The sequence below is a fragment of the Anopheles gambiae genome, chromosome 3 (assembly GCF_943734735.2).
Source record: "Anopheles gambiae chromosome 3, idAnoGambNW_F1_1, whole genome shotgun sequence".
Taxonomy (NCBI): Eukaryota; Metazoa; Arthropoda; class Insecta; order Diptera; family Culicidae; genus Anopheles; species Anopheles gambiae.
Window position 1 is genome coordinate 16257308 of NC_064602.1, and position 22720 is coordinate 16280027.

General features: G+C 40.9%; 3 protein-coding genes and 1 non-coding gene across 7 annotated transcripts in view; 3 read left to right on the forward strand and 1 right to left on the reverse strand.

Moving 5' to 3' along the window:
- The window catches only part of LOC1275590 (uncharacterized), a 49248-nt gene extending 47740 nt beyond the window's left edge, over window positions 1-1508 (forward strand). For all 4 annotated transcript variants that reach the window (XM_061661951.1, XM_061661954.1, XM_061661952.1 and 1 more), the window contains exon 11: window positions 1286-1508. In XM_061661951.1, the coding sequence (XP_061517935.1) occupies window positions 1286-1398 (113 nt within the window). In that variant the 3' untranslated portion in view covers window positions 1399-1508. The remainder of the gene's footprint in view (window positions 1-1285) is intronic.
- A 1580-nt stretch (window positions 1509-3088) lies between these two features.
- On the forward strand, window positions 3089-7112 carry LOC1275591 (protein cup). The gene is made up of 3 exons (XM_061657178.1): window positions 3089-4017; window positions 4394-4835; window positions 4904-7112. Exons 1-3 carry the CDS (start codon window positions 3927-3929, stop codon window positions 6354-6356), a joined length of 1986 nt encoding a protein of 661 aa, XP_061513162.1. The 5' UTR covers window positions 3089-3926; the 3' UTR covers window positions 6357-7112.
- Window positions 7113-12554: 5442 nt separating this feature from the next.
- LOC11176115 (U1 spliceosomal RNA) lies at window positions 12555-12720 on the reverse strand. Its single transcript, XR_003025296.1, has one exon. It is a non-coding gene; the product is annotated as a U1 spliceosomal RNA (small nuclear RNA).
- A 1773-nt stretch (window positions 12721-14493) lies between these two features.
- Window positions 14494-16798, forward strand: LOC1275593 (BTB/POZ domain-containing protein 9). Its single transcript, XM_314856.4, has 2 exons — window positions 14494-15734; window positions 15795-16798. The coding sequence occupies exons 1-2, from the start codon at window positions 14936-14938 to the stop codon at window positions 16172-16174; spliced, it is 1179 nt and encodes a 392-aa protein (XP_314856.4). The 5' UTR covers window positions 14494-14935; the 3' UTR covers window positions 16175-16798.
- The last annotated feature ends 5922 nt before the right edge of the window (window positions 16799-22720 follow it).

A 22720-nucleotide genomic window follows, 5' to 3' on the forward strand; every position in this document is an offset into this window, starting at 1 on the left:
TCAGAATAGTTTAGAAGCAATTAATTTCAAAATAAATTAACTTCCGAAGAAAGATCTCCGAACAATAGTTAAAAGTTCGCAGGTTTTTTTAATAACGTTGTTAATAAAGCATATTGTTCCTTATGGAAAGAAGTAAAACAGACTAGAAAAGGAAAGTATAAAACGAAAAAGGGGGCAAGATGCAACAATTCAACATAAAAATAGAGAGGAAAACAAACAATTGAAAGTACCAACGAATGTAGAAAAGGAAAGGAATAAGCTAAATAAGTAAAAACATAAGTAAAAAACTTAAAAAAAAGTTTTAAAGTGCACTGATTTAAAGACATAATAGAATAATTTACAAAAAAAACAGCTTATATTTTCAATGTAAATTTGTAAGTTGTGATCATTTTACTAAGGGGAATGTTGATAGTACACCAAAACCTCAATCACAACATGTAAACTTGAGTTGCAAATGAAAGGAAGATGAGATGAGTAGGGATTACAGTTGTTAAAAGTGCAAGTATAAAATTGTGGAGAAAAAAACAAGAAAGAAAAAGGCATATGATAAACACCATAACCCGTGGAGATTTTGTACCAATAATCGGAACTACTGTTTGTGTGTTTCATTGTTTTGTATCACAGGTTTTAATCCCGAATCGAATCATTCATCCGTTTTTTTACTAATACAAATCAAACATTTGCAGTACTGTGCGCTTCGTGGCTTAAAAATTAATAATTTAAACTAACTCACAGGCAACGCAATGCTCATTTCGGTGTTTGTGTTTGTCATCTAACAACAACACAATAATAGTGTATCATTTCCGGGCACATGTTGTCCGAGGTGGTTTGTTGCCTTTGTGCTTGTTGAATTGAAGTATGCACAAACGTCCAAAATCAGACCCACCTGTTGCTGCTGGCTGTTGTAATACGATTAGTGAAGGGGGATAGATTGTACCTGCACTGATATAGTTAGTGCATATCATTGGTTTAATGATTAATTTTGCTGCATGAGTGAACGATAAACATTCCAATTTGCAGATTCCCATTTCAGTTTGAAGTATGTTGTGTGAAGTTCTTTGAAATAGCATCAATTGTATTGGCTTTTTTATTTGATTTGATTTACAATTCATTAAATTGCTAATTAAAAAACAGCCAATCAAACACTCATTTAGCAGCTTTTAGCTTCATCAAGCGCAATTCCCTGAAATTACTCTAACGTGTGTCCTTGACTTTGTGTTGAATTCTGGTGTAGTGCTGAGGAATTCAACATGTTAATTTCCTCCGTTTTTTTCTACCCCTTCAGACTCGTTCGCTACCTTTATTGAGTGGTTCAGCTGTGGACTGTTCTGTGCCGGTAGTGGAACGCTTCAACGTCAGCACACGACCGTCAACGAGTATCAGCTGATGCCGGTTTAGTGTGATTCGTGTTTTCACACAACGCCAAGCGGCTTTAATCCAGACGGGGCCAACAAAAATTGTGATAAAAACCGAATAAAGACAATACATATCAGCATTTAAAATAAAAACTGATTTGTGCGAATTGTTCCGAATGGTTTCGACATGTGAGAGGTAGGTTTGTGTAATAATATTTGATGACATGATTTGTTATCAGTATTGCAGTGTTACAAACGCATGCTTTTTAATTGAACTGTAAGCCAACTATCGAGTGTTCAGCTAAAAAGTATGCCTACTAAAAGCCGTTCAACTATTGAATTCTGACTGTATGTACTGTGATCCGTTCCCGAACCAGTACAGATTCACGATCCGTTCCATGATTGAGATGAATCCCGATGAATTTTTACTCATTTTCAGCACTGTCATGGATTTTTGAGCTGTTCTAGGACTGTTATGGAGCAAGACCAGTTTCAGGACCGGTATTGGTTCGGGGTTGGTTCTAGAAACGGTGTGGGTTTGTAATCAGGTTCAGAAATGGTATGGGTTTGGGATCAGTTTTGGTACCGGTATGTGTTCGGGATCAGTTACACGATCCTTAAGGATTCATGATGTATTCCATAATCGAGTTCGGATTTGCATTAGTTCCAAAATTGGTATGGGTTGAGGATAAGATCCAATGCCGATATGGTTTCAAATAAGTTCTAAGACCTGCGTGAGATCAGTATCAGTATCAGGGATCATTATGAGTTCTTGATCAGTTTCAGATTTGGTATGGCTTATGGATAGGTTGAATGTGCTACTGGAGTGATGTAGCTTCAGGACCAATTCAAAGGATTGCATAGGTCTCAAAACATTTTCAGTATTTTAATGGGAGCTGCATTTGTTTCTGTTGAGTGCTTCTCAGAATTAATTGGCACCTAAAGGCCGGGCTACATTGATCGTACTCGCAAGCGTAATTTTGATTTTCACTAGCGCATCTGGCGGCGGCTGGTGGAAGCTTTTTTTGGTCATCGAGGGAATGGACCTGCCGGATCTAAAAATTTAGTAGTTTTTCCATCGTTTTCCATTGCAAAAATGGATGCAATGCGTGCAAGACATGTGTATCTACGTTTTAAAAAACTTTTCTCCTCCGATTTAAGTAAAAAACATGGAAAATTAACGTATTTTCTGGAGGGGCTCCAAATTGTTTGGCAAAATGCTTCGGTCAGCCGCCGCCAGATGCGCTAGTGAAAATCAAAATTACGCGTGCGAGTACGATCAATGTAGCCCGGCCTTAAGAATTGTGTTGTATTAAAAAAAAAAGTCGGGCACTCTGGAGCTATTGTCATGCGTAGAGTTGTAGCCAGTCTAAATTAACTAATATTTATATAAAACTATTTTGTTCAGAATTGGTTTTTTCTACAACTTCACAACTTTTTTCAAGTATTTACAACGTAATGCAATGTTTCAAAAGAGATATGATCATAATAGTGTTAGAATTCACTTCAAAGACAAATCAGAAATCAAATCCCATTATGATCGAACCTATTGAACCAAATCCATAAGAAACGCGATTCCGATAGTTCCGAGTTTATACGCACATCCCCACATCCTTGGATCGCATTCGATCCGTTCGCACCATCACTGCTTTGGAGCAGATCACCTCTCTCCCATCTTCTCTCTCAATACACACACTCTCTCTCTCTCTCTCTCTCTTGCATCGGCTAAAAACATCGCCAAAAAAACCAATTTGATAATGTTGTTGCGCCACCCGTAAGCCGCCAATTCTGTCAGTAGCCTTCCTCAGGAGTAGTTGATATTTAAAGTTGTGTTTAAGTTAAAGTTACGCCTGCCTGCCCAAGAAAGCAGCACGCTTTTTCAATTTCCGCGACGTCGCGCTAAAGTGTTTTCCCGATCCTTTTCTCCCCGTTTTTTTTCTCCTTCCCACACCCACCCATATTTAAAAAGCTTTCGCTTTCCTGTGAACGCGCCAAAACACCTGAAAAGTCCTCCTAAAACGGTGCAGATAATTTTTTACCAAAACCGATTTGCACGTTCTCGCGGGACGTGCGCTTCATCTTGCGTTTTTTTTCACATCAAAAGAAGAGTGTGTGGTGAGAGTGTGGTGTTGTGAGCCAGAAAGCAGCAGCAGCAGCAGCATACGCCTTTCGCTTTCTTTCGGCGGTGTGTTATAAAAAAGGACCAGATTTTAAACTGTTTTTTTAATAATCTCAATTGAAGTAGAATAGCGAAAGAGACAAAAAACGAACCAAAAAACACAGGGCAATACAAGAAGCCATATTTGCCATATTTCGGAGTGGCGCCATTTTGTATAAAAAAATTGCGAGAGGTGTTGCGATCGCAGCACGCGCAGAGTTCGTTCAACTTGCTCTACTCCTGCGCCCCAGTACAAAGCGCGCGCGTGTGTGTACGTGTTTGGAGTTGCGTAGGGCAACGGGTATTAGAAGGAAGACTTGCTGCCCATTACAAGGTACCACACCACTACTACAGCAACAGAAGGCACATCAAGTGGACACAAAGCGCGCCCTATACATACACGCAACACGGGTATGATGAAATTCGTAAATTCGGACACGACGACCAAGTCGTTGCGGCACGGTGAACAATATGAAAATTGTTCAGAGATGCTTATCGAACCAGGTTAGTTGTTTTTTTGTTGTTTTTTTTCTCTCCTTGGCTGCTGTGATGTGTCGTCTTTGCTCTAATGTCCCCCCCACAACACATTTATTGTTTGATTGTATTGTGTGCGTCTACTCTGTCCTACCTTGTATGCTGTTTGTGTATGTATGAGCGAGAAAAAGAAAGAGCATGTTGGTGAAACGGTACAACGAGTGTAGAAAAAGACGGGTATAGTAGTATGCGTGGTGGCAGTAGTAGTGAGATGCTGCGATTTCTGTCCCTTTTTGCGTGTAAGTACACGGGACGCGCGTCACTTGTCCCAGCAAAAAAGGGCCGCCATTTTAACCACAGTGCATTCTTGTTTTTTTGCCCGTTGGGGCATATCCAATTCCCCTAGATATGACATCGCTCGAAGAGCTGGATCCGGCTATCCTGAGCTGCGGCCTGCCCGCCATCGTACTGAACGCGGAGGATTCGGCGGCATCAGCGTCGGCGGTGCCAACAACGACAACAACGACGACGACGAGAAGGACGCTGCGGCCGTCGCTGATGGCCTCGTTCGCCACTGTTGGTGCCGGCGCGAACGTGATCCGCTACACGGTGGCCCATCTGCTGGCGCTCCGGAAGAGTCCGTTCGCGCATCGGCGCCCGGCCGCTATCGATGAGCCTCGCACGGCCCAATATCCGATCTGGAGCCGTACCGGCTTTAACCACCAGCCGGACCGGGTGCGCCGGGTAAGCGGGGGTGGTGGCGGCGGCGGCGGCGACGAGGATCTGAGCGGTGCGTACGGTCGGAAAGGGAACGATCGTCAACGCGACAATGGCTACAATCCGCCAAGGTGAGGTGTTGTACGTGTGATAAAGGTCTTTTTCTTCCACTCTAATTCACCCATCCAATAATTGCCAGATTTCGACGTAATCATGAGTTTAGCAACCGGAACCATCACGTGATCGTGAAGAGCTACAGTGGCGCTGCGGGGGGCGATCCTTGCGCCGGTGGAGGCCATCCGCTGGGCGGTGGTGGTGGTGTTGGTGGTGCGATGCGTCTGCAGGACACGATCATCGAGGAGGAACCGGAATGGGTGGCGGCCGGTCCCACCTCCCGTCTCGATACGATCGAGCTGCGCGGGTTCGACGAGGACATGAGCCGCAACGTGGCGGAATCGCTCAAGACGTCGCCGGTCGGTGTGAAGACGCGCGGCGCCTTCTTCGACGAGCTGCTGCACTACGAACACGTGCATCCGAAGCACGGCGGCGGTGCCAAGCACGATCTGTCCGGCGGTCCGGGTGACGGGGAGAGTGTCGTATCGCACTCGAACAATGGGTCACCACCGCCGGCACGCAGCACACCGACGAAGGGTGATATGAACAACAACAGCATGGTGGGACATGGTGCCCACGGCCGGAAGGCATCCGGGGGCGGCAGTAGCGGTGCAGCAGGATGTTCCTCCTCCGGTGTGAACGTTTCCAACTTTGAGGAGCTGATGAAGTTCGACTCAATCCTGGGCGATTCGGGCGACTCGAACAGCAGCTCCCGGTTCAGCAAATACTATCGCCGAGGAAGCGGCGTTTCGGCCGGATCGTCCGGTGCGGGAGGACATCATTACCAGCATCACTACCCCGGACAGCAGCAGCAGCAGCATCATCACGTTCGTTTCGCACTGGAACGGAACACCCATCACTACAACAACGGACATCAGCAGCAGCAGCAGCAGCAACACCGGCAGGCCGGTTCGGGTCGTTTGCCGCTGTCGGCCCTCCAGCATCCACCCGCCGGGACGGGCGAACCGTTCTTCCCGGGTGGCGCGTCATCCACCGCACCGAACGCTGGCGATGCAAAGTCCTTCCAGCGGCTGCTGGAAATGCTGGCCGCCCAGAACCAACGCATGAACCAGCAGCACCAGCAGCAGTACCTGCTGCAGCTGCTGCAAAACTGCCAGGAGACGGAAACGCTGCGCCAGATGCTGATGAAGAAGTGTACGCTCGACAATGCGGGACAGCAGCGCATACCGACGCAGGCCGAGCTGCAGCAGCACACGCAATCGATCATGAAGCAGGCGCTGCTGCGCAAGAAGATTGCCGAGCAGAGCCGGTACCTGCTGGAGCAGCAGCAGCAGCAGAACGGGCAGGAACCGATCCCGGCTGTACAGCAGCTGATACAATCGATCTGCCCGAACGTGCAGCGCAGTCTGTCCGTGCTGGCGGCGGGCAGCGGATCCGGGCAGCATGGCGCTGGAGTGGTCGAACATCATGCCGCTGCTGCTGCTGGTGGTAGAAGTGATCCGGGGGCAGTTGGTGGTGGCGCTGTTTATGCTGGCGGCAATCGGGCACCGATGAGAGCCCCCCACAGACGTTTCTAACGTGGAAGCGTGTGGCGTGTGTTTTTGCAAATGGTTTTCCTATCCTCTTTCCTGCTCGGGAAGAGATATTTTGCATTTGAATTTTATATCATTTTCATTCGATTTCATTTCATTTCCTTCACACAGACACACTAACACGCACATTCAAGCAAAAGGCATAAATGCTATTTCATTTAATTTTTCGATCGTTGAATTAATGCTTCTTTTATGCAGTATAATACTTCATTTACTCCTCTCACATTGCTTGTCGTTTGTATTGTTGTGTGTGCTGTGGGTGCTGTGTGCTTTGTGTGTATATGTACTGAAACCCAGTCCTCGGAAAAAAAATCACGTTTTCACGCCATTTCCCCCCCGTTTTTTTGTGCAGGAAAACAGCTCCGGTTTAATAAGGTATTGCTGTGCGTGCATTGGATAATGATTTATTTAGCAGAGTTGTGCGTTAGTTATTAAGAGTGCAAGGGAAAACGAGGCAACTATTGTGACCCAGCCAGTTAAACAATTTATATATGATAACCGAGACGCGCCTTTGTTACAAACAAAACACGCTACAACAAATGCCCTCGCCCAGTGCGTCGGCCGGGGTCCCGCTTATCGATCGCCTACCACCGGGTTCCGGGTGCAATATTTTAATGTATTATTTCTCACTGTCTTACCTATTATTTCTATTCTTCGACATTCGGTTCGGGCAACCGGCTGCTGGTTAGGCAGAGAACCCCCTTGTCAATATATAGAATCCATTATTGTTCCTTCCTTTAATCGCATTTGGATGATTTGTTTTATTATTTTTTTCTGTTAGCAAACTGAGAAATGTACGTTGTGTATTGTTGTGTCTATTCTCTATTAGTCTATTAGTTAAAGTGTAGTGTTTTGGGTTTTTTTCGGTAGTTTTTATTATTTTTTAAATGTTTTTTTTTCTCTTATTCAAATAAAATTGACTCATTGTGTTGATGATTAATATAGCAATGAATGTCGTTGCCCGTTAAGTGTCTAGAAATTTGGGAGCAGGGTTTATTTTATCAGAGACAAAAGAAGATGAATGCGGAGTGTAAAAATATATTTAGAGGAAATAGCATAAGCATCATAATCCGTCATTCCTTCAAAAAAAAAATTATTGTTTGAAATGAAAAGATTGCCACTGAAGATGGGGAATTCCGATCACGATTCATGAATCTGGAAAGAATCTCCGACGTGAATCGATGGGTTATATCACATAAGAAAGCACGATTCGATTTCGATCGCAGCAAAATATCGTTCGAAAACCTACTCAAATTAGGCATTGTATGCGATTTGTCAAATTCGGTGGAAGAAACTCTTCTGAGCAATTAGTGGTAATGCTTTTAATCGATTTTGTACATGTATTCATTTAATAATTTATTAAAACAGTTCTATGAAATTGTCCCAATATATTTACAGGGTATTTCTCAGGATTTTGTGTCCCGTTCTCGTAATTTGTTGGATGCGTCTAACGATTTATTCATCCTTTCTCCTATATTTCTGGATTACAAATTGTTGAAATCATTCAAATGGATATCAATACAAGTATTCCCCGATATACGCTATTAATGCGTATCGAAGGCAAATCGCATATATCGGATATCAAGATTTTCAGTGAAATTGCCAGCTTAGCCACTAAATTAGTTATCTGATCTGATTCCAACTAAGGATAACACTTTTGTAACTTTTAGAATAGTTTTTAAAATAGCGTAAATCGATTATGTCGTATATACCTGATTACCAATCCTGTACAATTTAACAAAAAAAAAAAACCCTTGGAAAAAAAACTATGGGAAGCACCTACAAAATGTTGAGAATCAATCAAAACACCTTGGGAATCCCTGCAAGATAACCTTCAAGGTGAATATTTTGTTGAGAAACTTGTCTGATTGGTTCATTGAAATTGATCAATATTTGAAAAAAAAAACAGCTGAAATTCAAATTATTGAAGGAAGCTTAAAGAGATGTATTATAATGTAAATATGGATGACCACGACATTGCTTTATTAGCAAAAACCGATAACTCCCAACAAGAGTTGTGCCTCAAGAACTAGAACTGTACGATTCATTCCATTCATCTTAAAGAATGAACGAACTACGTTCATCTTATCTCCGTTCATCGATTCTTAATAAATCATAATGTACTGAGTTGGTCTATAACGTCCTACCCGTCGAAATAAAGAACGTCTTAGTACGCCAGGTCGTTCATTTCCTCCCATACAAATATGAACGTGAACCGTAATACGATGACGTTCATGAAAAGAACGTCCTACCCGCGGTGGCGGATTTAGGGTGTTGTCGAGCGGTGTCGAGCGAGGGGGGGGGGGGGGTCATATTGTTGCATTAGGTTTTGAATCAAACACACTTTAATGGTTTGCTGGCGGGGGGGGGGGGAGGGGAGGAGTGTGCTCAGAATCCCTGTACTGGGCCCCTATAGTTTATGAGCCCCTTAATCCATGGGGCCCCTAACAAGCACAGAAGCTCTTGTTGAGACTACTGTACACATTGTTCTATATGCTGGACTTCCTTACACGGGGCCCCACATTGACGGGGCCCCCCGCGGCCGCTCACTCCGCGCACCGTTAAATCCGCCACTGCCTACCCGTCGAAATACACATGGTCCTGGTCTGCCCAAATAATTTTCATGATGTAATAAAGTAATTCTTCTTGCGAAACGAAACCATTTACCATATTTTCATAAACTGAAATGAACGTATGAATCGCGTTTCACGTTCAGCTCGTGTAAATGAAAGAACTAGTACGTTCACATTCATGGAAATGAACCGAATTGCCCAAGCCTACTCTAAACACATGATCCGTTATCCTTTTCCGTTCTAATTTTCTTAGCAGATACATCTTTTCTCCTTCAATTGCCTAGTTTTAACTGAAATTTAAAGTTATGCCTTAAATAAATTGTATTGAAAATATTAATCGTAGTAAGTGCAACAATTAAATTCTAGTTTGTACATTCTCTCTCTCTCTCTCTCTCTCTCTCTCTCTCTTTCTCTCTCTTTCGCTTTCTCTCTCTCTCTCTTTCTCTCTCTCTCTCTCTCTCTCTCTCTCTCTCTCTCTCTCTTTGCACCTTTTTTTTGCTTTCGTTTGTGCTGCTACAGTGCTAGTTTGCTAAGAAACTTTGTAGAGTTGGATAATGTGAATGATAATGCGAATCAACGGAAAATCGGAGTTTCAAAAGGAATCTTTGATTTAAAATTTGTTCTCATTGTGTATATGTATAGATAAAAGATTATGAATTTCTAGAAAATATTCAATATAAAAATAATTTTTAAACCTTCAGATACAATAACAGTGCTAACAAAATTATATGGATTTTTTCCAACCATGCTTATCACTCAATTTTAGTTGATTTGGTGATTAATCCTTACAACACAATTATTATTCACTTCCTGCCATCGATCATCCTGTCAAAGTTCGTTTAGAAAGTATACATACATGTTTCGACAAAGTTATTAAATCCTCGTATATTTAAATATTCTATCCCACCATACCAGTATACCACACGCCACCGAGGAAGCACGATAATCTCTAGCCCGGGAGGCAGTTGTCGGACCTTCTCTCGGATAACAGTGACACACTTTGGGGTCAACCTGGGGAATTTAAAAAAAAGGTGTGTGTGGGGGAGTAAGGATTGCGATTTAACGGTAGCTTTGATCGTTCGTTTGTTTGTTTGTGATCATCATCGGTTATGAGCTTCACCGTATATGTTGCACAATGTTGCATTCGGGTGGTGGTGGTGCGCACAGGAACACACGGGACAGGGTTTCCGGTGAGGATCGGTCTGATGACCCACACAAACACCCGTGCAAGTCCTTTCTAGCGGCGGATTAATTCAAATTTTGTTGCAGAATTGGTTCCCTCCCGTTCCGTTCTGTGCTGCCGGCCAATCGGGGCCAGGTGATGTATGAAAGGGGATCCACCATTCTATTGGCCAGCGAATTTCAATTATTTGCCAGCGAGGCTTTTGTGTTTGAATTCGTTTTTTTTTTTGGGTTAGGTAGCCCTCAGGGAGGCTCAAAAACAACAACTTTCTCGTCCTCATTGATGCTGAGTTTGTTGGTGTTGTGTCGACACTGTTCCTCCGCCATGTTTACCCTCCAGAGTGTAGTAGTGGTAGGTTTCTCTTCTTGGTCCCTCCAACTTAGTTCCAGCTTGATGACTTTTTGGTGGTGCCCCCCCCCCCCCCCCCCCCCCTCGAACTAGCAATTGAAGCGCTGCAATTGACGGATGCAAGTGGTGCCTTTTCTCGCAGTGTCAGTGGGCGGCAGTAGTTTCTCGCAATGACAAGCTGTTTCCATTTCGGGGATGCCGCTGGGCTGCAGTTTAGTCGAATATACTTGCCCAACAGGGCACAACTGCGCAAATGTGCTGGGTAGCGAGGAGCAGCCAGCTAGTTGGCATACATTCTATGCGCTAGATTCGGCAACGCGCCCTACCGGAAGCAGCTTATCGGTGGGTTTCGTTTCGGTTTGGCCAACTATCGAGCGAGCTGGTGAGCTGATCGGGACATACCGGGTCCCGGACCACTGCAGGAAGAGGACTGCACGCTTCGGCTCCACTCATGACGGTGATGATCCCTTGGTGCGCGCGGTATGCGTGTGGATGGTGAAATTGGCGGCTGGTGTTTGAATTTTCATTTGTGCCAATTTCATCGGTGTCATCGGTTTTGGTGACAGGCTTTTGTTTTGCACCATTTTGTGTGAGAGAGTGTGCTTAGCTTTTTGATAAAGCATTTAGTGAGTGTGGGAAAGTCGTGTTGGTTTTTTTGTTTGCAAATACTGGGAGAGTAGTGTGCTGTGTTGTGTTTCAGATGATCGGTTCAAGAGGACAACTAGGTCATGTGCTATTGGACTGTTAAGTGTTAAGTGGGCATCACTTAAACTGGTATTCCAAAATTGTGTTTGGTACTATATTATTTTAATGTTCAATTAAGTATACATTTCACATGTTTACATAAAATGCGCTATTTGGACATTTATTACTGCATAATTTAGAAAGTAAGAAATGCATTTTTGCATTATTTTTAGAAATTTATGAAATTTGTTTCGCAATTATATTGTAAGTCGCTTCTGTTTCAATCCCTTTGCTCGACATTTATTTACCTTTTTTATTCTCTTAAACTATAAAACATGCTAAAATAATGAATTAAATGCATTAACAGTGAAAAAGGCGAGAATATCAAGAATATGCATTTAATTGATTATTCTTGTAAGTTTTATAGTTTAGTTAATCATTTATTAGAATTTGTTAACGTTCCGTTTAAAGGACATACTACAGTGGGTAGGTGGAATTGGAATCCCTCTGCCAAGACCGATACAGGAGGTCCCCGAGATACACGGTGAATGGGGACCGAAAACGGCCACAAAATACCGCGTAAGTCGAATCTCTTGATTTCCAGCTAATACATCACTAATTTTCGTGTAATTTTGCAAGTAGGGGGTAGTTTTAGCCACTTCATCAATTATTTGATACGATTCAGACTAATTTTATCAGTATTAAACTGTTTGAAAAGGTTTGTAACATTCGTACAATAGGGAAATCATTTGGCATTTGACAATTGAAAAGAGAGCTGTCGAATTTTGAAAACCGCGTATGCGAGGTACCGTGATCTCGGGGACTACCTGTACTCTTTTAGAGTGATTATCGAAAGCGGATGTTGTAGCTCCCGTAATGTAGAACGATTTGACAAGTAGCCAATGCCGTTTCGACATCTGAAAGCCCCTTTCGATTCATATTTGTAATGGTATTATAATGATGAATAGATCTGGCCATCACAAGAAGAATGTTGATTGGTTGTTGAATTTTACAACAAATTTATGTTTTGCCTCTTGCTATAATAATTGTTTGAGGGTATGATGAATATTCAAGGGCTTTCTTCTGTCAAATGGCATCCAAGATGACCAAACCGATATTTGACCTCGTTGCTACACAGACCTTGCCCATAACCGATTAGCTTTTCCTGTTCGATATTAAATCTTTCAAATAGATCATTTTGCTGTATATTTCACCCTTGTGTGGCCGTTCGGTTAGAGCCACTTGTTATATAATCTTGCCAGGTGGGTAAAGAAACGATTTCCTGTATTTGGACAATTATCTCTCCCAGAATAATTGTGTGTCTGATTATTATCCTCACACGATTTTTTTTCAACTTATTAAATATTAAACAAAGATTTTGTTTCAGTAATTAGTTCGGGATGTGCGCGGACGCACTTCCCGGCTACCAAAAATAGCGCACACGAGTTATCCACATGAGGGATAATCGCAGGGGTCAACCCAGCCTAAGTGTGCAATGGCTAGGCCTCGCCCTGGGGGAACCGCCTTTGTGATCACGGTAACCCCTGTGCCAGGTAAGTATGCTTTCTGCCGGTCACAACGAACCACCCCATTCACCGGCAACATGCTACGCTAGCGATGCATAAACATTCCCTTTGCAAAGGGAATGCTTTATCCTTTGGTACCCGTATCCTTTTGTGCCGCGCGTAGTGTGACAGTCCCTTTTGTCTGCCCTTGTGTGAGTAGGAAGCATGCTTTATGTGCGAGCAAGATTCTTTTCGTTATTAAGAGAACCAGCCTGCGCTTACACAGGGTTTCCCCCACGATTTATTGGTCGGTTCCTATAGTTTTTGGGCTCCTCTCACGATTTACTCATCGTATCCGATTTTTTTTTGGTTCATTCCCATAATGTATTGGCATCGTCTAATTGGATATAACTACAATTAAATAAAAAAAATATGAGAATCGACCAATAAATCGTGTGAAACCCTGTTTCAGCGTTATTGTTAGCGTTTAAGCTTAATTAGCAGAATTATTCAAGAAGTACAAATTTACTTATACATTTAATATGGTGCAGCAATGAAGGTCTTTTTTTGTTTTCTTTGGCACAAAAAGTTAATTAAACATTAAACTGTCAATTTCTTTATAGAAAATAAGCCTAAACCTTTGTACTAATGCAATTTAAAATTAATTCAAAATAATTTATCAATTATCAATAGAACAAAAGTTATTGAAGTTTCAATATGAAAATGTACAACATCCCGTACCAAATGTATGACCTACCTGCGAGTATGTCGGTCGTAGAGATGAAGGTGTAAATTGCAATGGTCATTGAGGCAACAGTTCATGAGATCAGGGTTCGGAATACATAACTTTAAGGCCGCTTTAGACTTGGCGTGAAAGTGAACGTGAAATTTTGTTTTTTTTTTTTTTTTTTTTTTTATATTCGCCATTACACGTTAATCGGAATATTGATCATCGTACACCAACACAAAGAGAATTAAATTTCCCAACTATTGAGGCCATAAAGCATGCTTAAATAATGAATTAAATATATGTCCTTGTTCGCCGCTGACCATTATTTTTCACCTCGAACAAAGTGTGAAATTCTGAGTGGAGCGAAATGCATGTCAAATTATTGAAGCTGTTCAATTTTACCGTTTATGATTGGACGAAAAATTTTAAACTCGCCGTTTCACTTTCCGAATGTTCTGTATTTTCGGCAAAATTTTTCACCGTGAAAAATGTCAACGGCTTAAAGCCATATGGTTCAACGATAGAATTTTTAAATTATTTTTAAGCAAATTAATATAAACTGGATAACAAGATTTAAATATGTGGTACAATACAATTTAATATTAGCAGAGTAGTTAACATATTATTCGTTTAATTCATTTCAATAAAATAAATTAATATCGTTTATCTGATTTTATATTGCATAAGTCCACTAATACATTTTAAATAACGAAAACTAAACGAAAGTTTGTTGGAAACGAATTTAAACGATCCTACAGTGCTTTACGTATGGGCAATATGGTCCTAACGGGTCTTGTTTGAATTTCTGTATTGTTTGTTTTGATTTAAGCTTTAATTAAGCTTTAATTTCTCGCGACTGGATTCGGCACATTTGAATGTAAATAATATTTATTGTCAACGATTCACCAGGCGATTTCACGTTCACGTTCGACTGTAATGCGACCTTTAGTCTCGGTTACAGCTAGAGTAAAAATGAACGTAAAAAATGGTATCTTACATAAAAAAAGGAAATTCAATTTTTCAACTATTGCGACTATAAAACATGTTAAAATGATGAATTAATTGCATTCCCTTGTGACTCCCCTCTGATTGTCATTTTTCACCGAGTACAAAGCGGGGAATCACAATCGAATACATTTCCACAAAATCCCTCAAATATGGTGACCCCCCAAAGGCGCTTTTCCACCACACTCTGATCCCTTTCCCCTGAATGCACCTTGCGTGAACCAGATGGTAAATGTATAGACTTCTTCGAATCATCGAATGTCGTGAGATTTTGGTTTCACGCTTCTCGGCGCTACGCAATTTCGCGGAATGTCTGGTCGCACGGTGAGTGTTGATCAAACAATGTCGCACGAAGTCATGCATTATCTAGCGGGTAGTGATCGTTGGCTAGAGATCGTCCCTGATAATCCACTTGATCACATCGTTTGTGTACAAGGTGATACGTTCACGCCATTACAGTTAGGTTCACACACACGCCAATGGAAAAGTTGTGTTTAAAAGTGTTATTAGCAAGTTGACTGAACAAAAGTAGCAGCATGTCTTCGACGGAAATAGAGCAAACAGCAGTGTTGGTAGAACAGCTTGCTCAGTTGTGCATGAACGCCGACAATGCGGACGTCACCTTTACTGTGAAGGGTCAACATCTGCCAGCGCATCGGATCATCCTGGCGACCAGAAGTGAATATTTCCGGGCCTTATTATTTGGTGCGCTGAAGGAGTCAAAGCAGAATGAGATTACACTGCATGTTTCGGTCGACGCGTTCAAGTATCTGATGAAGTACATCTACACCGGCAGTTTGTCACTGAAACAGATGAAGATCGGCGACATTCTAGATACACTTGAGTTAGCTCATCAATATGGGTTCATCGACCTACAGAAGGCTATAGCAAATTACCTGGGCAATGTTATTGGCATGAACAATGTGTGCGTTATTTTAGAAACGGCTCGTTTACTAGACCTTACCGAACTGTCTTCCACGTGCTACACGTTTATGGACGAGAATGCGAACAGTATCATTCAGTCGTATAACTTCCGTCGCATCTCCTACGAGGCCCTGTTCGGTTTATTGCAGCGGGATACTTTCGCCGCTGATGAATTCGATATTTTCAACGCCGTTCGTGATTGGTATCTATACAATGCTGACAAACCGAGTAAAGCAATGCAGACAAACCGAGCTGAAAAGCTCTATAACCTGGTACGGTTTACGCTGATGTCTCAGCATGAATTGTTGAATGTGGTGCGCAGTGCGAATGTACTGAGCCCCAATCGTTTGCTGGACATATTGGCTGAGAAAGAAAAGCTAACCGTATTACCATATCGTGCTGTATCCTGTTGTAAGCATAAATTGTGAAACAGTAGTTTATCTGTACTTGACCTATCCTTTTTCTTTGCAGTGCCAGAGCGGATTATAGACTGGAATAAAATTAAGTGGTCTAACTCATCTTCAGGCTCATGTAGCCGACATGGTGAAATCGATGTGGGTAACTATTTCAAAGTCAACGGTATCCAAGTTGATAGAAGGAGGAAGGGAAGAAAATTCTATCACCAAACAAACTATACCGTAAGAGTGTCCGTCGATAAAGAGCGTTGGACCAAAGGCGTCACATGTGAAGCGCACTCACCATATTTAACCGTAGCCCATTTTGAAATAAGTATTGTTCGTTACATTCGCATTCAGCATGTTAAAGATGTGTCTGAAGTTGGAGTAATTAAAGCTATATTTTATAAACCTAACTGTGGCTGCAAGACTGGTGAGCAAAGTGGCAAAATGTAATAGAACCTTATATTAGTGTAGGAGATAGTTCTGATAGTTAAAGATGCGCATGATAAATAGGTTCAGTGATCTTTTGACAATTAACTCCTTTTAAAATCGAACGCTTTTTAGACAGCTAATTTCTTTGTTTGCTAATCCATATGTGCCTGTCTTGCAATCTAATACACTGACATACAAAAAAAAACCATGACTGGATCATGAGTGATGAAATATCAGAAACAAATGGGGTTTGCAAGAATTTTACTAGATTTAATGCGATTTCTACAGTACTTTCTTTGTTTGAAACATCGCAATCAATTCATTATGTAACGAAAAATTGAATTATCTTAAAACTACAATTTCTTTCCATAATCAGCTAGTAAGTAAGTAGCGAGGATCATTCTTTTACGGATTTACTCTTTATCTATTAACACGTTCAGCGCTATGGCTTTCCCCAAGGACCATGACAGATATGCTAACAAACCATGACAAATCCCTACCGTCATTTCCATGTAAAAACCGGACCGAACACTCCACATCCGGCACTGTTGCAATCCCTAATCACCGTTTTGCTTAAGCGTTCGTAAAGCCATATACAATAAATTAATCGAATTGTAAGTTATTCTTATTCTCAGTTCGCAAAAATCATGGTCGTAAAAATATGGTTTGCAAAACTCTTGGTTTGCAAAAATCCTGGTCTCAAACTCTTTGGTCGCAAATGTCTTGGTCGCAAAAGTTTTGGTCGTAAAAGTCTTGGTTGCAAAAGTCTTGGAAGCTCAATTTTGATCATTTTGATTTTAATCTCTCGACTGATTCGTATAAGTCGAGCCTCCTATATATTGATATAGGGGTTAGTTTAAAGGTTACCATTAAGTTAGTTTAATACGTTGTAGTAGCACACATATGCAGGAAAATTATATACAAAAAAAGAGATAATTCTTGCTCGCAAGTCGCAATAGTTTTGGTCGCGAAAGAAGAGTTTTGCGATCAACGTTTTTGAAATTTTGTTCGCAAAAATGTTGGTCGCAAAATTCTTGTTAACAAAAATCGTGTTCGCAAAAATTTTGGTCCAAAAATCCTGTCATGAAAATGCGACTCAGATGCAAAAGGCACATCAATAAGCCAAAATTTAAATAAAGAATATAAATACAACTGGGCATAGAATTGTAACGCTGCAGATAATTTAAGCCACTGCTTCTTGTGCTGGTAAACATTCGCGGCATCTTTTGAGCACAAGGCTGACCAGGCATTCCGTATTTAACGGAACGTAGAAATAGTTTTAGATACAGATCATTTGAGGCGCGTGCCTACGGAAAAGAAAAACAAGTCGCTAGAGTACTGTGATTTAATGAACATCATATAATATGTTTTATGCCCTTCGGACAGCACTGAAACAGTTGAGAAAAGATGTTCAGAAAAAAACATAGAACAATCACTATGATGTTTGAAGTGTCTAGGTCAGCTATAGTGGACAACAGAGGTGGGCATTTCAGTTCATTTAGTAGAACGTGAATGAACCGAGTCGTTTATTGCTGTGAATGTGAACGTGATTTTGGTTCTTTCGTTTTTTTTTCAAACAGCAATACATGTAAAGTCTATGAATCGGTACACTATTCGAAAATCGATAGAACTACATATTAATCCGTTGGTCTGATTGCATGAAAAGCAAACCAATATTAACAATCTATCATTTGACACTAGAAAGCGATAAACACAAACAGTTTGAAATTGGCCATTTCTTGTATTTACTCTAAATTTGCAAATATTGGAAGGTTTTTCTGTTATTTATTTTAAAAATGATCATGAATGTTTGCACTCAGTTTCGTGATTTTTGTTTATTTTAATATATCCAAAGAAACCATAGCGTTCATTTCTTGTGAACCGATTCATTCTTTTTTTCACATGAACTGAATGAACCATACGGTTCTGGTTCATTTCGCACACCACTAGTCAACAAGCGTAGAAAATGAACATTTAACGTCGAAGTAATATTGTATTGTTATAAAAGTAAAGGAGAGTGCTTCCTTATTGTTTGTCTTCTAAAAAAACGATTTCTTGTTTCTTTTACTGCGTGTCCCGATTTTTCGTCAACTCGGTCTGGTCAGCCTGGATTGGATTGTTGTATCTAGACGTGCGAACTTCGCACGGAGCGCATTGTCACTTAGTTGAAGCCTATAATATTTTCTGTAATTTAGGTTATGATGTGTAAAAACAATTGCCGTACTTTGTATTTTGGTTTCATAGAAATAACTAGACCGACTGGACTGGCAAGTTTAATCTCATAGCTCTTTTCATTATTGTCTACTGCAATCCAATTCATTGTAGCATTTAAGAAGCTGAATAGCTCTTCTTACAATCATTCATACTCTTGTGGGGATCGTATTATTAACATAATTAGCCAACACAATGTTCAATTTCTGAGGTAATTATTAAATTGGAATATGAAACCATACAATGCACACTGAACATGTTGGTTTCACGAGCAATGTAGCTTTATGCCGGATACATGTCACAAGTGATACCTAAGCCGGATATTCTGATTAAATGGTAAACGATCATGCGGATGAGAGTTTGTTTTTTTTTTTGTATAGGATTAAAACCACCTAATTGGTTGGTGGGAAAACGCTTCGTTACCATTTTTCTCAACAACTTTTCAACATTTTCTCTAACAAAAGATATCCTAATAGGATGGAACAACATTGAAAAGGGGTTTTATGAAAGAAAACCCCCAACGGCAAAAATAAACGGTTCCCAAAACCCGCTCACCTCATCGTAACTCCACTTTAAGGAACATCCCGTGTCATCATCTCGAACCGCTTCTTCCGCTGCACGTGTGCAATCAGCATCGGTCTGCTGCTGCTGCTGCTGCTGCATCGGTCCGATCGAACCGTCGTCGTTTCCCTTGCCACCTAGGGCCAGCTTTCCATCACCGTTTACCTTGCTGCTTACTTTTAACGCATGATAAACTGTCAAAACATCGTCCGACGTGAGAGCAACGCATCATACTCTGCACCCAGGGGGTTTTGTGCTGTGTGGGATCAATATTTTTTAAAAAAGGGAATCCCTACTTACGTGCATCGCACGTGCAGATCCACTTGAAACGGTTCGAGTGAATGTACAGATTTGTCTCGGGGTTTGGGTTCTTTAGCGATGGTTCAATTAGGGAGTTGGTATACCAATAGAGCGAAGGGAAGGGTTACTTTACCCGGTCCGTTTCGTTGCAGCGGAATGTAGAAGAGAGAGAAAAAGCAGTTACCATAAAGGCTGTCAAAAATACGTCACTGTTACAACTACCCCAGAACGGATGGGGTTTTGTTACGCTTTTTAAAGGGTTGTTGCGCGTGTCAAAAGTATGTTTAAGCATTTTGCAACATGTTTGCTAATTATGATGCATTAACAATGGAACTAAATTTTTGCAACTTACTCAAATTTTATGATTATTGTTCTTAAAGTTGGTTAATTTCATACTGCTAAAAAGATTCAGTTATATTTTAGTAGTTCGTACTTTATTTTATATATTATTTTTTATTCTTAATTTATAGAGCAGCTGCTGCAGCTGTGTAAAGATGCTCAGAATCAACATTCCCATCATTCCTTTGAAAAGTGAATAAAAGAACGGGGGACACTATTTTTTGCCGTGTAGCGCAAATCAATCGTGAAGAGGGTAGGTTGCGAAATTGGACAGGCCGTCAGTGAGTGATCCGCATTATCGCTAATTTAATGACATGTAAACTTACACAAAAAAGGTTTCATATGGGAACCTCAGCGCAGCACACTGCTCGTTATTTCGAACAAATACGCTTTTCCGCGAAACGGGAATGCAAGCTGATTGGCGAAACTGCGCTTGAAATTCGGCCACAATCTGGTAGGGAAGGGAGCGAAACAATTACACATGCTTGAATGAAAAGCGCAATAGAAGAACGTCATATGAAATAATGATCAATACATTTTTCCCATGACCCATCACGATGCTTTGTACTATCAGAAAATTATATCAGTAAGGTAACCGTTCAGAATAACTCAAAATATATTGAAACCTTAGACCGGATTACAACGAAACTAATATTCACATACAATGACAGTTAATGGGATACAGTAGCTAGTAAACATTAACTTATTTAAACCAGTATAAACAGTAATCGCAACTTAGACGATTTATAACCTAATTCGGATCGTGAATCAGCACCGACAACTACAAGGAAGTTGAGATGTGCGTAAAGATGTTGTATGTCAATTAGTGTTCTTTTAAACATTCTTTTGGCACGTATGGTAAATAATGGTTTCAGTACTCGTTGGCGCTTTTGAGGTAAATATCCACTAGAAACCTTACGAGATCTTTTTAGTCACGTTGCTAATAAAGATGCTTTGAAGTACAGGTTGCGCCTCTTCAGTATCCTATATAGTAATGATTTCATGTAAGGTGGATGGATAGGTCGATAGCTAAGGTCTAGATAAAACAATGATAGTGACACTGACAGTTTATGATGCATCAGAGCCAATATTATACAATCTAGCTTATGGACAACTTATGGAATAAATAATCTGAAACATTAAATAAGGGTAGTTAACAGTTTTTGGATCCGGTAACTAAACTGTCCAGAATAGTAATTGAAACATGGAATAGAACAATCCCAACCATCATGAACAAGAACTCAATCATTCAGAGGATCCCGAGCGCTTATTGAAGGGTATAGAAGAATCTAGAAATTTGGAACTAAAAAGAATTGTTTTTACTAAGATAAGAGTATAAATTAATAGTAAATGTTAATAAAAGTAGATTAGGTACATAGCTTTTACTTCGATATTGTTGGAAGTCTAAATTTCAATTTCAGGGAACCCGTGGCTCATTATAACGTGTGCCGTAAACAATTTGAAATAAAAAATACGCTTGTTTGCTTAATTGAGTAAAAATTCTGAGACGGTTTTGTACAACCAATACATTGAGATGCGCTTCAATTTCATCTGATGAAAATGTAATTTTTAAACTTATTCCAAAAGATTTTCTCGTGTCATTTGAACAGATTGACTTTTTGATACCATTCTTGTAGTTCTCGTTCACATGTAACATATTCGCAACTGATGATTATGAATAGTAGTGTTTATATTATTTAGATACTTTTTTCGCCGCTGAACCAGGTGCTCCACCCTATCAATCCAATATGAAATCGGTTATACCAGGTATTGCTTGACACGGTCCTGCACCCATGCCTTAAGACCGTCTTAAGACTGCTATCTGAACCAGGAGCTCTTAACTGCTTTTGCTTTTTCCCACCAGTCTTGAAAGCATGCCTTCAATATCAGATAGCCACATTTTGCTTCAATCGAACACAGACAGTGTCATGGTGGATGTTGTTGCTAATCACAATCAATCTTTAGGTGGTTAATGTCTACGCAACATGTTGTGTACAGAGTTTGGTCATCAAATTCCGGTTTTCTTCGCTAGTTTAAAGGTTTGCTTTGGTGAAATGTGTTCCAATTACATCAACTGGTTAGAAATCATACAAAAAGGCCCAACTCATTATCTTCCAAAGGGTAGAACGACGACATGATGGTTCATAAATTATACATCTCTCTTCTCCGAAAAAAAAAAATAATAAAAACGAATCAAACCAGATGCACTTGATCCGATCATCCAACTAAACATGCAAGGGTTTCCCTCCTTCAAACTGATTTCAACCTTCTCAAACACATGAAAAAGGACACTGGACCAGGAAATGTAAATATTTGGTCAGCTATCGAACCAGCCTAACCTCCCTCCCCTTTATGCGTTCACTTTAAACGCCCGAGGTTGTAATAAAAAACCAACAAAACTCAAAACATGCGCCTGTGGCTGCAACCAAAATGGACATGAACCGTAAGACTCTTTTCCCCATCATCATCATTAATTATGACAGACATTCGAAGACGGGGTCATATTTTCCACTCCGCACCGAATGTTAAATCCCGCAAGGCATCGTATCATCGGGCAGGGAAATCTAATGCCCATTACCAGCGCACAGAGGAAGGATTATGGGTGCTGCTAGGAAAATGGATGTCCCAAAAAATAATAAAAAAAGGGGTGTTTGCTGCCTCGGTTGGCCGTGCACGGGCAAATGTGTTCCTCTCCCCTGGTGCGGAGAATATTCGGAAAATTGCTGGTGATTAATAAAAAGAAAACAACACGCTCAGGATGCACCCTATGGATTAGAAGGAACAACGGTGAGGGATAGGATTCGAAACAGAACACAGATATGTTTGACGAGCAGCCAACACATTCGAATGCATCATCTGTGCTTTGCTCCTTAGGTACCTCGAGGGGCGAAATGGATAATGGTTTTTGGGTGCAAGCATCTAACCGGGGAAGCCAACCCGGAATCAATTCGCTCAAATTTCATGTGCTAGTTTTTCGAGGAACGAAAACATCGAACAGTTGCATGGATTCGTAAATAAACATTGTGTGTTAGGGTGAAAGTGTAGGGTCCTGCGCTTGTAGTACTGCTATGTACCGAGCGAAAGTTTGTATAACATTTGTGGTTAAGCTGTTGTTTTTCTGCCCATCACACAAAGTTCGGCCCTACTTTGTGGTAC

Bases quoted from the DNA above. Each gene is read 5' to 3' on its own strand.
- LOC1275591 (XM_061657178.1), top strand. From the start codon at position 3,927: ATGATGAAATTCGTAAATTCGGACACGACGACCAAGTCGTTGCGGCAC. The intron at 4,018-4,393 runs GTTAGTTGTTTT...CAATTCCCCTAG, and splicing joins AGAGATGCTTATCGAACCAG to ATATGACATCGCTCGAAGAG. The intron at 4,836-4,903 runs GTGAGGTGTTGT...AATAATTGCCAG, and splicing joins AATGGCTACAATCCGCCAAG to ATTTCGACGTAATCATGAGT.
- LOC1275593 (XM_314856.4), top strand. From the start codon at position 14,936: ATGTCTTCGACGGAAATAGAGCAAACAGCAGTGTTGGTAGAACAGCTT. The intron at 15,735-15,794 runs GTAAGCATAAAT...TTTTCTTTGCAG, and splicing joins ATATCGTGCTGTATCCTGTT to TGCCAGAGCGGATTATAGAC.